Source organism: Anser brachyrhynchus (assembly GCF_964034855.1).
Source record: "Anser brachyrhynchus genome assembly, chromosome: 29".
Classification (NCBI taxonomy): domain Eukaryota; kingdom Metazoa; phylum Chordata; class Aves; order Anseriformes; family Anatidae; genus Anser; species Anser brachyrhynchus.
This window is the reverse complement of record NC_137722.1, coordinates 1,243,707-1,258,276: the sequence shown is the minus strand read 5'-3', so window position 1 is coordinate 1,258,276 and position 14,570 is coordinate 1,243,707. Positions and strand designations below refer to the sequence as shown.

The 14,570-nt window shown below is 60.2% G+C and overlaps 1 protein-coding gene across 6 annotated transcripts in view; it reads right to left on the bottom strand.

The window, feature by feature from the left end:
- Positions 1-14,570, bottom strand: part of HDAC7 (histone deacetylase 7) — an 80,595-nt gene that overhangs the window by 31,656 nt on the left and 34,369 nt on the right. Inside the window, exons 1-2 of one of the 6 annotated variants that reach the window (XM_080570534.1) lie at positions 8,650-10,431; positions 8,380-8,527 (exon numbers count right to left, since the gene is read on the bottom strand). The exons of 4 other annotated variants lie outside the window; for them this stretch is intronic. In XM_080570534.1, the coding sequence (XP_080426660.1) occupies positions 8,380-8,488 (109 nt within the window). In that variant the 5' untranslated portion in view covers positions 8,489-8,527; positions 8,650-10,431. Of the gene's footprint in view, positions 1-8,379; positions 11,011-14,570 lie in introns of those variants that run through there. One more of the 6 variants, XM_080570535.1, reaches the window with a different exon arrangement.

Here is a 14,570-nt window from a genome sequence, read left to right as displayed (position 1 = left end):
CACAAACCCTTCCTGAAGCCCCCAGCCCCGGTCCAGCTCTAAACCCGCTGACCCCAGCCCTAAACCCAATTCCCTTCTCAGCCATTGCTCTTTTTTTCTGCGTGAAAGCCGCGGTTCTTGGCCAGAGCTCTGGGTTTTGATTTGTATTCACTGCCATCAAGCCCCTAGCCCCTTTCTTTGTCTCTGCCAGGCAGCGGAGCTGCAAGCCCCACCACACCGAGACGCCCTCAGCCCCGCACCCTGCCCACGCGGGACACCCTCCAGCCAAGGCAATCCCAGCGCACTCTTCCATCGAGGCTCTTGAAAACGTGTCAGATGCCAACACAACGCACAAACCCACTGGAAACTATTCGCCCGCGACCAAACCCTTGCATCAACTCCACGCAAGCCGTAGCTTTTCTGCAATTAATTTAGATATTCCGACAAAATGAAACCACCAGGTTTTGTAACGAGATACCACTTAGGGAGCTTCGCTCGTTCCAGAGCCTGCTGTGAGATCTGTGTTTGGGACACCCCTCTCTCTCCAACCAGACCATCTTTTATCCTAATGCTGAACACACAACGCGAGCGACCAGCAGCATGCAGCCGGTCCCCTCTCCTCTAACCTGGGCTCTCAGCATCAGCAGGGGCAGCTCCGGCAAAGCCTCAGCGCTCGCTCCCGTGGTCAGCGATGCCCAAGAGCTGCTGAGCAGAGAGGAAGACGAAAGCTGCGTGGACGGAGGGGAGAGCTGCTGGGTTTTGCAAGGATGTCCTCGGGCAGGCAGCAGCGCTGGGAGGCCTCCCCCGGCAAGCCAGCAGATAAGGCAGCGAGAGGGAGGACATGCAGATCCGTGCAGATCCAGCACACGCCCAAGCTCACAGCAGACCCAGCCCACAAATCCTTCTGCAAGCTCCCCTGTCCCACCTCCAGATGTGCCAGCACCCCATCCTACACCCCGCGTCCCTCCCAGGCTTCTCGGCGCACACACCCTCCACCTTCTTGGCTCGCTCGGCGGATTGTCCCAGACACGTCTGCGTGGTGTGAAACGGCCCCGGCGTGCCAGCACCCCAGCCTCTCCAGCAGGGAAGCAGCCAAGCGCTATCACTTGTTCCCATCGCTGTCGCAGGCCATCACCCAGCCTGGGCTCCTGCAGGAGGCAGCGAGCCTCCACCCAGGCTGGAAAGTGACTCGGGAGCAAGCCAGACCCAACGAGACATCCAGCAAAGTCCCACCAAGACCGAAAAATAAATAAATAAATAAATAAAAATTCTTCCAGTTCCTCGAGCTTGATGGATCTTTCAAGGGCTCGTTGCCATCGCCGTGCCAAACACCTCAAGGCACGAGCAGAAAAGCAGCCAGGAAAAGCGACGGGAGCCGCGGGGAGACTCGGAGCTCTCCAAGCAGGGAAGGAGCGGGGCTCCAGCCCATTCTCCAGGGCCTCCTTTTTGCTGTGATTTGACACAAGGAGAGATCAGACGTGGAGCTGCTAGGACGGTTCACTGCAGAGGGACAGGGCCAGCACCCAAATCGCAAGCTGGCCTCCGTCCCCACCGCTTCGGCCCCTCTGTTTGGATACCTTGAGGCTCCTTTTGACTCCAAGCTCCAGCACCGTCCCTTCCTTCAAAGCAAATACTCCGTTTTGGTCGGTGTGAGGCTCTTCCAACGAGCCTCGGCCCTTTCTGAAATAGACAATGCTCGAGTCTGGAGCTCCCGAGGCGACGGCACCTCCCTACGCCTCCCCGGTGGCCCAGCCCTGGCGTCGCTCACGAAGCACGGACTCAGCGCAGCCTTCGATCCTGCCCAGGGATTTTCGAGGACCCAGAGTCACCGCGGCATCGCCCCGTCAGGACCAGCACCACCTCTCCTGGCATCTCAGCTCGTGCTGACGGGTACGGATGCTGTTGATCCACAACTGCGAAACCAGCAGGAAGCACGCACGGTCCCGCGAAGCGGGCAGGGCAGAGCTAAGCTGCAGGCACATCTTTTCTGCTCCGCAGCATCCACATCGGGAGCACTTCGCAGCCACAAACCACCGGCACAGTGCCCCTGCTCTGGGTCGTGCTCCCGAGGAAGGACCCAGCCGCGGTATTTACAAAGCTAACGAGAAGCACGGAGGTGGTAGCCGGCTGCCCGGCTCCTTACGGCTCCTACCTGTCCGTACAGGGCTCCTCAGGTTGCTGCTCGCCTCCCAGCCGAGGCTGCATTGCAGCAAGCCCTCCTGGTGACAGACGAGAGGCAGAACCACCACCCCTGCGTGGTTCCAACCCGCTGCCGGTGATTTCTTTTCAATCGGAGCGAGCGCACGAAGCTGCGACGGGGGTGCCAAAGCGTGTCTCCAGCCCCCTGCGATCAGCATGGCAGGTCGGGGGGCCAGGGGGGCTCCTTCTGCAGTACCCTTCCCTGCAGATGGTTAGCACCTCTGCATCTGCTAACCCTCCTGGAGACGAGCAGAGGGGGTATTGGCACCCGCCACCTTGTCCTCCAGGGTGTCCCACAAACCGCAGCTGGGCCGTTGCACAGGTCACACGCAGCTGGGAGGCATCTGCAGCCATCGGCCCACCGTCCCCCTGCTCCTACAGCGGGGCAGCTCGCAGCAATCCAGAGCTTTTCCCGGCCTCAGCTGTCGTTCTGCCGCTTCACTTCCACTGAGAGACTCAGAAAGAATGCAGAAACAGCCTCTGAGATGCGCACGCGGGGCTGACCTGCACCAGAATTCCTCAGCCCCCTTGTTTGACCTGGGCTATACGTGACGGTGCCCTCGCCGTTTCCCAGTCAGCCCTGAAAAATAAAACCCCGGGAGCCCGACGGCAGGGCAAGATCCAAACCCGCCGGCTGCAGCTGGGATGCATCTGCCAGGGCGGACATTTCAGCAGCACCAACCCCACCACGGGCATCCTAACAGCAAAGCCCGTGTCGAAATCGCCCACAAAAGCATTCGCGCTGCGGCGAGGCCGTGCCAGCGACGGTTCAATCGGTGCCAATTTCACAACCGCTGACAAACGAGGAGCTTACCAAAAGCCCTTCCTGCCATTCCCGGGAGCTTGAAGACTCCGAGCCGCGCGCTGAAGCTACCCAAAAGCTACCGGAAAAGTGAACCCGCAGCCTAAAGACTACAGACAGCATCTTCCAGCCACGCAAAGCGTGCTTCAGCACAAACCGACACGCGTCCAGAGACCTTTCTTCTGCAGGATTTCAGCTCAAAGGCCCAAATCCTCCAAACGCAACAGGAGGAGCCACGGGCACCCCGCAGAAGCTGGTTCCCAGCCTGGGATGCGCCCCGGCCCTGGCGTGCCCACGTTGCTCCAAGCATCTTTGAAAGCTGCAGCCACCTGAACCCAGCGAGAACAAACCTCAGCTGGGTCTCTCCTTGAGCATCTCCAGATTTTGGGGGCATGGCTCGGCCCTGTAAGTGTTTCCCGAGGGCAAAAGCAGGCTTGGCGAGCACCGAAGCCCAGCTCGGGTGCACCCAGGAGGCTGCGCACAGGTGCTCCGCGCCCATACAGGTGTACGACTTGGATGTTTGCCTTCCTGGGTGTTTATCTTCGGGCCGTGTCTGCACACAAACTTATCTCCGAGAGGAGGGGTGTGTTTCTCCTGCACATACTGTTATCTCGAGGGATGTGGGCTTCCTCCAAGGCAAACGCCGCGTGTGCGCCCCGCGGCTCGGTGTCAGCGCCGCTGCAGGCGCCGGTGCTGAGGTTCCTGCTCCTCCCCGGCTCAGCCCCAGTCCTCTTCTACCACCGAAGTGCGTGGCAAAGAAAAATACGGCGGCTTGAACACGGGAGGGAGGTGTGGGAAGGATGGAGCAGGGAGAAAGGATGGCAGGATCCTAATTGAAGAGCGCCGATCCCATCTGGATACGTTCGGGGTCTCCCCACAGCTGTTGACAGAATCACCCCGAAGAACCCCGTTTTTTTCCTATAAATGTCTCCTCTCTCATCACCACCCCAGCACTCCAGTTTGCAGAGGGGACGAATAACTCGGCCATTCCTAACGCTGCTCCAACACCCTGAAGATGGGGACCCTGCTCCACACCACCCAGCACATCCTCGCCACCGGACCGGTCCCAGCGCAGAGAGGGGCTCTCCCTGCAGCCACCCCAAGCCACCACCTGCCCTGTCCACGCACGAAGGGCCTGATTTGCTGTCCCATCCCCGCAGCATCATTTCTGAAGGCCTCCACTCCTGTCTCCACTCGTGCTGGCACTGCTTGGCTTCGCAGCGCCCAGCTTCAGGCTGCGCCCCGTCATCCCCCATCGCCCCGCTGCTTCCCCGTCGCCCCACTCCTCTCCAAAACCCCGGGCAGGTCTGCTCCAAGCCTCCCGGACAGCCCTTGGGACGTTGCCTTTCTTCACCACGCCAGGATACTGAGTCACGCTCAGCCTCCCCGCGGCCCGAGCCCGCGTCCACGCGCTTCTTACCCGAGCGGCTCCGTCCCCGGGCTCCGCGGCGCTGAACCTGCCGCAGCCGGGAAACCCAGAGCCTCCTCTTCTGGCAGAGCTCCCGAGCGAGCAGTTTGGGCAGCCGCTGCCTCAGATCTGCCCGCTCCCCTCTAATTCGCCCGAGAGCCCTCGGCCTCTCAATGCCCGCAAGTTCAGCTGCCATGGGCTGTGGGAAACCTCAGCTTTGGAAACGCTGCGCTGACACTGATGCAACCCCGCAGACATTCCTCGTCCGGAGCTGCTGGTACGGGGGAGAAGGGGATTAAGCAGCCCGGGCTCCTGGCTGACCCTTCCTGCAGGCGGTCGGGGCTGTAACCCTACCTCTTCCCTCTCTCCCCCCTCCCTTTGGCCCCATCCCTCGGCTCGCTCGGTCCCTGCCATTCCTCCTCCACCAGCTCGCCGCTTCCGCGCGCCGCACGGCTTCCGCCACCATCTGGGCTCCATTTAGGGGAGCTGATGTTTTTCGCAGGGCTGTAATCTAAACTTTGGTATTGAGTTTACATCTCGCATACCAGCGTCTCACCGCTGAGCCTGGCCACGCCGGACGGGGTGTCTGGGCTGCCGGGCCCCGTCCTGCCGCGGGAGGACGCGGCATCTCTGCAGCAACACGTACCTGCGAACCACGCCGCCCTGAGCGCAGGAGAAGGACCGAGAACCGTGGATCTGCGTGCACAAACCCGCTGCGGAGCCAGCGAGGCACTGACCCTGCCAGCGGGCACGAGGCTGGGAACCAGGGCAGCTTCCCCTGGGAGCACAGGGAGGCTGCAGATGGGAGTCAGAGCTCTAAATCAGCGTTATCCAGCCTCCATCTCCAGCAGCAGGAAATTCTCTTAATTTTTTTTGCCTTAACCCCTACCCTTATCTCCCTCCAAACAGTGCGGAGCCTTTCAGAAGAGTCGGGCCCCGCAAGGAGCATTTCTCAGAGCGGGGATGGAGGAAGCCCTTTGGAGAGCAGGGCGCGGACACGGGGGCTTCAGAAAACCAGGCACCGCAGCATCGTGAGGCTTGCTGCTGCTCTGCTTCACCCACACCGAGCAGACACGGCCTTCAAAGCCAAGTTCTCCTCGGTCTCCACCACCAGCTGCCGGGGGAGCTGGAGATGGGAGCACAGGAGCAGGTCGGGGACCCCACAGCCAGGGGTCTCTCAGCAGGGCGACACCGCTGAGCTCGTAGGCAGCTGCAGGGGCAGACGTGGGACAGCAAGAGCTGCGCTCCCAGGACACCTCGTAGGACACTCCCAGGAGAGCAACCACGGTGCTCTGAAGCCAGAAAACACAGCTACGGTGCCGCATCTCCAAAAGTGCTGGCGTGACAGCTCACCTGCGACAGCCCCCGGCCCCGGCCCCTCGCCCCCGGCCCAAGGGCCAGCTCTGCTCTTCATCCGGGCGGCCAAGACGTGGCTCGACCCCACGGATCCACGTGGCCGAGCCAAACCCCAAACCGACTGTTTTCATCCTTGGACTTTTCAGGTGGGATTTAGCCATCTGGGGCCGCCAGGGCTCGGCAGGACTGCGGTGCCTGCGCTCACCTCCGGCAACGGCAGAGCCTTGAAGGTGGAAGAGGGACGACGTGGGAGTTGTTCCAGGTGAATTACGATCAAGATTCAATCCGGGAGCGTCCAGCTGACGAGGACGGGGTCACAGCCAGCACACGGCCAGGCACGGATTCTCATAACACAACCGAGAGCTTCACAGTGACAAATCCAGCGGGGACTTGTGCCCCATCCGCCTACCAGCTCAAAAATCGGGTATAGGCAGAAAAGCCAAGCCCTGCCTGAGCACACTTGCTCCAAGGAGGCCGAGCAGCTGAGACCTGGTCTGTCATACAAGAAAAGCAGGTTCCAGCCCCAGCTCCGTGAGGGTTGTACAAGCCCTGTTTGCTTTCCCTGCGCCGGGGCACCGGGAGCACGAGCCTCCTCCCAGAGCCGCGGCCATCGCCGCTCGAGGGCAAGGCCAGCTCCGGGGAGCACCAAGGAGTCCTGCAGGACCGAAGCACCGTGGCACCCCCGTCCCTCCGTCCCATGACACGGTGCCGGGCGTGGGATGCGACAACCCAGAGGGTTTTGTTTTGTTTAAAAAAAAAAAAAAGGGGAAATTTCAAGCAGCTCCCAGGAGCTTGCCACCGCTGCGGTCGCGTATCGAAGCCCGCTGGTTCATCCCAGCCACTCCAGTGCTGCTGGCGAGCCCTTTGTGACACTCAGGCAGGGCAAGAGGAGAAACCCAGCCTCATCTGGTGTGCCAGAAGTCGGGGCCAGCGGGAGGAAGGCGAGCAAACACCATCCCATTGAGCTCAGCAAAACACCGAGTCCCCACCTTAGGGCCAGAGGAAAACTTTGCAGGCACGAGCCCAAGGCTTATCTGCTGCTCCCCTCCCTTCTCGCACATTTCTGGGATTAAACCAACACCGCTTATCTCCGAATCCCGCCTTTGGAACCGGCACAGCCACGCCACAGCTCCCGCAGCGCTGCCGCTCGGCTGGGGAGCCCCGAGGACAGCAGCAGCAGCCCAGGCGCCACCTCTGCAACAAAGGCGCTGCCCGTCCTCCAGGAGCATCCCTGCCCGGCCCAGCACCACGCTCTGCAGCCACCAGCCCCCGCTTTCACGCGGGATTTAACCACTCCAAGCATCCTACGGGCTGGATTTCCTCGGGAACTGTAGGAAAACCAGCGTGGAAAGGGAGTTAATCCGGAGTCGTGCTTCATAACCAGGCGTGGGGGAAAGCTCAGAAGCCCGTAGAGGAATTCGCCAAGGCCCAGGGCAGCAGGGCCAACCCATTAAGCACTGAACCCATTAAGCACCGAACCCATTAAGCACCGAACCCATTAAGCACCCGCCACTGGAGGAGAAGTTCCTCAATGAGGAGCCTCCGTGCCCTCCAGGCAGGCTCCTGCAGCAGTTGCACAGCTGTCCCGGCTTCCCAGGACAGATAAGGCTCAAATGATTCATTCACTCGAAACCTTTATTTGTTCTTGCTTACCCAGAAGGAGCCAGCAGCTGCTAATGCTAAACTGGGACAGCTCCCAAGCCCAGACAAAAGGCCTGCAAAGGCGGCTTTAAGGAGGAACCGATCGTTCAGAAAAGCGATCCTCGAAGAGGGAGCTAGAAAGAGGGAGCGCAGCGCAGCGCAGGGGGAAGAGGAAGCCAGAAAGCACCTAAAAATAAGTTTTCAAAAAAGCAGCCAGGCACAGGACAAAGGCCTCGCCTGCACGTGACCGTCACCCGCAGCGGAGGCAGGATGCGAGCTCGGTACGCAGCAGCCCCACGGACGGAGCCTCGGCGAGCTCGGGCGCGTGGAGAAAGCCGGGCCGGCAGCTTTGGCCCCGGGGCAGGCGCCGTCCTCCCGTGCCATCGATGCCCCCGGGGGCAGGATGCTGCTCCTTGCCCCAGCAGAGCTGGCACTGGGCAGCTTCAGCAGCAGCTTGGAAGGGTTAAAGGGATTTAAACGGAGCCTGGAAAACGAGATCTCTCCCGAAACGAGATCTCTAAAACAGGCGAGCCCTGCCGAAGGACTAACGAGGGGTCCCTCAGGCTCTGCACCCATTTAGGTACCTTCAGATTTAAGCAAGAGCTCGTGGGTGAGCAAACAAGGCAGGCAGGCATGGCAGAGGAGAGGAGAGGAGCAGAGAGGATGAGAGGAGAGGATGAGAGGAGCCTGCCCGGTGCTTGCTGCTGCAGCTGGGGCCGACACCATCCCCTCCTGCAGCCACAGGGCTGCGGAAAGCTCCCACGTAGGCACCAGGCTGGGATCCTGGGGTCAAAGCAGCAAAGCCTTTTTGCTGCCCCGGCACCCACAGACCTCCCGCAGGGATCCAGCGGGATCCGAGTTCCAGCTCAGCCCCGCGTAAACACACGGCAGGATGCTCCCGGGCGCGCCTTCAGCTGGCCCACCCCGGGTCAGGATTCGGAGCCGTGCAAGGAAGAAAAAAAATCCCCCCCCCAGGGACGGGAAAGGCACTTACAGGAGGGGCTGAACATCCCCAGCACGGCAGATATCCTCAGCCTCAGCGCCCGGCTCTTACTCTGAGAACATCCAGCTAGTTCCGCTCCCGGGAAGCCGCCGCTCCGCATCCCACGTTCACTTCTGCTTCGCTCCTGCCACGCACGTGTCTGGTCATCGGGGCAGCGGCACGGCGCATCGGATGGAGCTCGCTTACCGACGAGCCGGCTGCACCACGCCGCTCAGCAAACTCGCGCTCGCGGAGTCACCCCGGCTCCTGCCGAGGACACACCAGCGCCGGCGACTTTTACTCCCCGCTCCCGTACGCGCGGCTCGCTTTGAGCACGCGGGGCTGCGGCCGCCGGGGAGGGCTCGGCCCGAGCCGGTCCTTCCGAGCTGCCACGAAACGCAAACAAAGCTCCCGCATGGCCCCGGCTCCGCTATTCTTTACCCTTCGGTCCTTGAACTCATGACTACTGAGTAAGGCGGCTTGCTCAGCTAACCAGCAAGCTAAGAATAGAGACCTTGAAGTGAAACCGACGGGGATTGGCAGCTATTTTCAGCGCGCTCAGCCGGCGGGGCGGCGTGACATAAGAGGATATAAAGAGGAAACTGCACAACAACTCTCACCTCGCCGAGAAAGATTCGGGGAAGCCGAGGTAGAGCCGCCGCGCGTGCTTTTGAGGCAAAGCAGACGGCGGGATGAGCCCCCCCCACCCCAGGCCACCTCCGCGCCAGCCCGTGCTGCCAAAAGGGGGTCCGGCGGTGGTACTCGCGGCTCGGCGATGCTCGGGGCACCCCCAGGAGCGGCTCGGCCCCTTCTCGGTGCTTTCTAACCCCAAACTGAGCCTTGCGGCCCTCCCCACGCTTAGAAGGGAGAGTTTGCGATCGCGCCCGGTCGCCAGATGTGTTTCGGAAAGATCTGGTCTCGGTTAGCAACCACCATTAAGATTAATGTAGGGAAATTTAAATGGCAATGCTCCGAGGGTATTTGATTTCAACCCGCAGATAGTGGGAAAACAAACACACAAGCTACGGTTTCTGGAAACCAAGCCCGCCACCTGAAACCGGTCCCCGCAGCGGCGCCCTGCTACCTCCCAGCACGTCCCACCTCGCCGGTGCATTAGGAACCCTTGCTGGCACGGCACAAGGTTCTGCTGGCTTAACTCAAACCCCAGAAATATTTTCCCCTGGTGTTTTGGACGGGAAGAAGTCGCAGGCCGGGACTGACAGAGCCTGCGGTGCTAAATAAGTGAGTTCCCCAAACCCACCGGCTTCGCCTGTTGTAAAAACAGCCTCCAAACCCTCCGCGGGGCACCGGGAGCACGCACCTCCGATCCCAGCCCTCGGCCAGCCAGCAGCTGCTTATCAAGGCCTCTGTCAAACCGCCCGCATTGGATCAGGGGTTCAAAGAGGCTGAGCGCTCTGAATAAAGCTCCCAAGCTGCCGATTTGCTTAACGCCGCAGTTCAATTATCACGACGGCGCGAGCCGTCCCGTCCTGTCCGCTCGCCACCGCCGGCCCCGGGCCAGCAGGTGACAGCCACAGGGCTGCGGCCACCCGGAGAAACCCCAAAACGGGGGCTTGGATGCATCCCTGAGCCACGAAGAAGCGGGGCAGCTCTCAGTTGGCACGCCGACCACACCGCAAAGCTCAGCACCGGCAGCCGAGCAGAAACCTGGAGGCGAGCCCCTGCTCTCGGGGCAGAGGTTCCCGATCCTTGTGCTCCGTAGAAACAGCAGATCCTCCATCCTCAGCAGCCCTGGGACAGCAAGGAGTCACGCAGCAGTCACTGGGACAAGGGCAGCAAGGCCAGAGGAGGCAGGGTGAGCCCACAAAGGCAGCAGAAGGGATGCAGCAAAGCCCGCGAGCAAGCAGAACGATGCTTCCCATCCACCCTGGGCTGCCTGGGGAGCAGAGACACCTCCCCACGACCTCTCTGCTGTGAATATTCTCGCCCCGGAGACGATACTGCAAAGCCTGTGCTTCCACCGGCCTCTTAAGTGTTGCTTAAGGCAGCTAGATCTAGGAAGGAGTCGACAGCAGGAAGAGAGGAGGCTCTTCGCTTGGCAGCTGCACCCCCGGGCTACGCACGGAAACATCCTCTGCAACCTAAGCGCATCAAACCGCCGGTGAACCTGCAGGATTTGCGTAAGCCTTGAAGTTTTGGATCCACATGAAGGAAGAAATTCAGAAAGCGATCCCGTCTCCAGCCCTGGCGAGGAAGTGACGTTCTCCACATTTTCTGTGCTGCCCAAGGCTTCGCTCTTACGCAAGAGCGGCTTTTGAAAAAGCAGCCTCAGCACTGACACCGCTCTGCTTTTCCCCTGCCTTGCGTAAGAGATTTCCCCTCCTGCGAAGGCTCAGGAATATCCCCCAGAAGGGCTCCCAGCACCGTACCCCGGCTCCTTGCAGCAGCAGCCGCCCGGTGCCCTGCTTCCAGCGGCTGAGCTGAGCCCCGCAGCGCCCGCAGGGCCCCAGGGTGCTCCGCAGGCACCTTCCCAGCCACGGGACTCGGACGCAAACAGGACCCGGGATGAAAGTTTTCCTTTCCAAGGGGCAGCTGTGGGAGAACAGCACGTGCTTGAGCAGAAGGGAAGGTGGAGAGGGGGAATAAGAGAGGCAAAGCGGACGAGAAGGCCACAATCACCTAACACAACCCAAAGAAGGAGTAAAAGCGATCTTGTCAGGAAGCCCAAGCGCACCGGGAAGCCCTACCTGCTCGTTTAACTCCCGACAGCATCCACTGAGTCATTCCTAAAACAAGCAAAGGTTTGGCTCTTGGTTTTGAGGTACTGCTTCAGCAGAGCTCCGGCAAGCTCTGACCCAGCTCCCGCATCCCGTTCCCCCCGCCGGCACCCGCAGCCCCATCCCAGCACCCTGCAGCACCCACTGTCACCTCCGGCGGCACAGAGAGGCCACGGGGCGAGCGCGACGGCGTGCCGGAGCAGCAGCAGTGTTTGTTTTGCGCTGCTGCGAGCAGTATTTTGATCCAACTGCGCAAGGCAGCCCCGTGGAAGAGCTAATTCTCTCGCTGGCGTGTGCCAGATACAAACAGCTCGGGGGATGAAGCTTCAAGTGGCCGCCGGAGAGCCACGGGGTTTGTCGCCGCGGGAAGGTGCAGAAAGCCAGCCAGCCACCGAGCCTGCGGCCTCGGAGACACCTCTGCGATCCCGGAGTTTATCGTGGCACCAAGAAACCCAGAGCACCGACCACGGCACGGAGCTTGGAGCACGGACGGAGCGAACTTTTCGGGGGAGGGAGGACGAGCAGGGAGACATGACGGGTGAGCTGCTGTCCTGCTCCAGCACGTCCGCAGGAGCAGCAGCTCCACGGCCACCCTCGCTCAGAAGCTCCCCGTCCTGCCGAAGAGCTCTCTGGCACTGACTCGAGGCTCTTTCCTCAACATCCTCAAATATTGCCCAAGAAGGACCCGGTGACAGGGACGCATGGCACTCGGACTGACTCTGCCACCTCATCAGCTCGCTGACGGGTACTGGCGCATCACGCTGCGCGTCCGCCGCCTCCAGCCCCTCTCTGCCAAGGGCTGATGTGCCCCGGCATGAATTCCTCCTCCAAGGTGAGCCTGGGAAGTTTCCAAAGTCAGGCCGGCGAGCGCTTGGGCTCCATTTACTATTTATAGTTTGACAATTGGGACAAAGCCACCCAAGCATACCAGCTCCGCTTGCTCTGGCTAAACTCAAATGCCAGCGACCGAATCCTGCACGACACGCAGAGGCTGCCGAAACGCAGCCCAGGCTCATTCAGCGCTAGCAACAGCTGCTATATCTGGAAGACGGTTTCAAAGGAAGACGAGGCTCTTCGAGGCACAGAAGGAAAACAAATCCTTCGCATACATTCTGCAGGACAGCGCTGCTCTCCTAAACATCCTCGGCTCGGCGTAACGAGAGCCGCGGTTTTCTGCTAAAAGTTACCATCAGGGGCATTAGCGATTAACGCTGAGCCCTACCAGTCTCCCAAACGCTGTCCATCCGCTCGAAAGCCCCGCGCCACATCACACTGCAGATGCCCTAACTTGGATCTTCTTTAAGCAAGAAAATTGCCCCTAACACCCCATGCAGCCAGCCCTGCTCCCCAGGGGAAGGCGATTTGACAAAGCAGCTGTAGCAGGAGGCAGGAGCGGGGTGGTCAGGCACAAACCACGCTCGCTGCAGGCACCCACGGGGGTAGAAAAACATCGCAGCAGCTCAGCGGGGCTGCAAGCTGCAGGGCTTTCCGCGGTATTTTTAGGGCAGCATGGCAGAGAGCGGGCGGGAGCTGGACCGAGCAGGGCTCTCAAAGCCTCAGTCACAGAGGGCCGCTCAAGTTTGACACGAGCCCACCCAGCTGCAGCCAGACTCAGCAGGGCCAGGACACGCTTCCTTGGCCATCAGTCATCAGCCCCATTTTACTAACGACACAAAAAGTCAGCAAAGAAGCAGCTAATGGGAAGCCGGCGAAGCCTGAATCGGGGAAGGACGCATTCTTGCCTTCGGGGAGCATAGCAAGATAATGAGACACAGACCTCGGGAAGGACTCGATGCAACAGCTCGCAGGACTGAATCACCTACCCGTCCTCCCCCTGTCCCCCACGGCCAGGGCTGGCTGCAGGGGACGAAGCAGGGGCCTGCTACAGCTGGGGGGGGCTGGATGAAGATCAAGAGGTAAGCTAAGGTCTCGAAGCCTGACCCTTCGAGAAACCTGGCTCAGACTCAAGTCAAAGCAAAGAGATTCGTACAAGCCCCTGCCAGAGCCAGGTGACGATGCAGGAGCTGCCTAATTTCAGAGCACTGACAACACAATTGTTTGTGTTTGTGCTTTCCCCCCCCCCCAAGGTCCCAGCTGTTAAATGCATGGTTGCGGGATCTCCTGCAATGCTCCACCATTTCATCCACTACCTGAACCAAAAAAAAACTAAAAGTCTGATTTGCAAAGACTCCCAACACAAAGCCTCCTCACTACTAACATTTTCAGACATTATTTTTCTTTGAACAGTTTCTAAACGGTGCAGGCTTTGCAGCACTGGCTTTCAGCCTCCCAAGAGTTGTTTCTGCCTCGGGGCCACGAGGTGGGAGAACTGTGCTCAGCTTCAGCCACGCACCCCAAAGCCATGGGTGCTGCCGCTCGCATCCCTTGAGTCACCTGCCTCAAAACACAACGCAGACCCCGAGCTGGGCACCATCCCCGCTGCAGGGCTTTCTGTCCAGGCAGGATGCAGCTACGCAGTTTAATGAACTGCAGGAAAAGTCGCCCTCATGTGCACCTGCACAGCACCTTCACCCTCGTGCCACGCTGCCCCAGGGTAAGACCACATGCCTGCACAGACCGGCCCTAACATTTTCACGCGTCTGTTCCCAAATTACACATCAAAAAGGCTTAGGACCCTGGTCAGGACAGCTCTAACCTCATCACCGTCTCACATCTGCACCTTCGGAGCTTCCAGCCTTGCTGCAAGCATTTTTGCTGCCATTTTCACGCTCCTACTTCCTGCTCACATCAGGCAGCGAAGTAGGAGGTGCTGAAATCCTCGGTGCAAACCAGGAAGCACCAGAGATCTCCCGCTGCCATGTCCGGGCTGAAATGCTCTGCAGACACCTGCTCAGAGGTGTCCGACCAGACCCTCACAGGGCAGAGCCCACCCTCCCAAAGAAAACAGCTCTGCCAGGAGCTGGGACCAGCTTCTAGACTAGACACAGGGAAAGTCCTGAGGCCATTTGTTCCCCGTCCTCTCCCAGGAGTGACAGCTCTTCCCTCCTGCACGCACGCTGCTGAGCCAGCCAAGCCTGAGTGTGCATCTCACCACCACCTCTGCAGGAGCCTCCAACCAGCCCATTACTCAGCAGAGCCTCCTATCGTGCCCAAAGCCCTGATAATACCTTCGCCATGGAAAAAGGTGTGGGAAGCTCTGCGTTTTTGGAACGAGGGGACTGCCAGCAGAGAGCAAACATTGGACGACTTGCTGGTCTGTGGGTTGTGCTGGCTCGAGACGAAGCTGGGCTACTCAGGGTATCAACAACTCTTTTTCCAGGGCAGCTGCTCCCATCCTTTCTGAACAAGGTATTCAGGCAGGGAAGAGAGATGTCATTTCATTAAATAGACCCAACAAGGATGCAAACCGGCTCAGCTACCCCCCCGTCCCTTAAAACCTCGCTGCCTGGAAGCACCAGCTGCCCTGCAGCAGGGAAAGGCGTCAGGATCCGAACAACCCCCCCC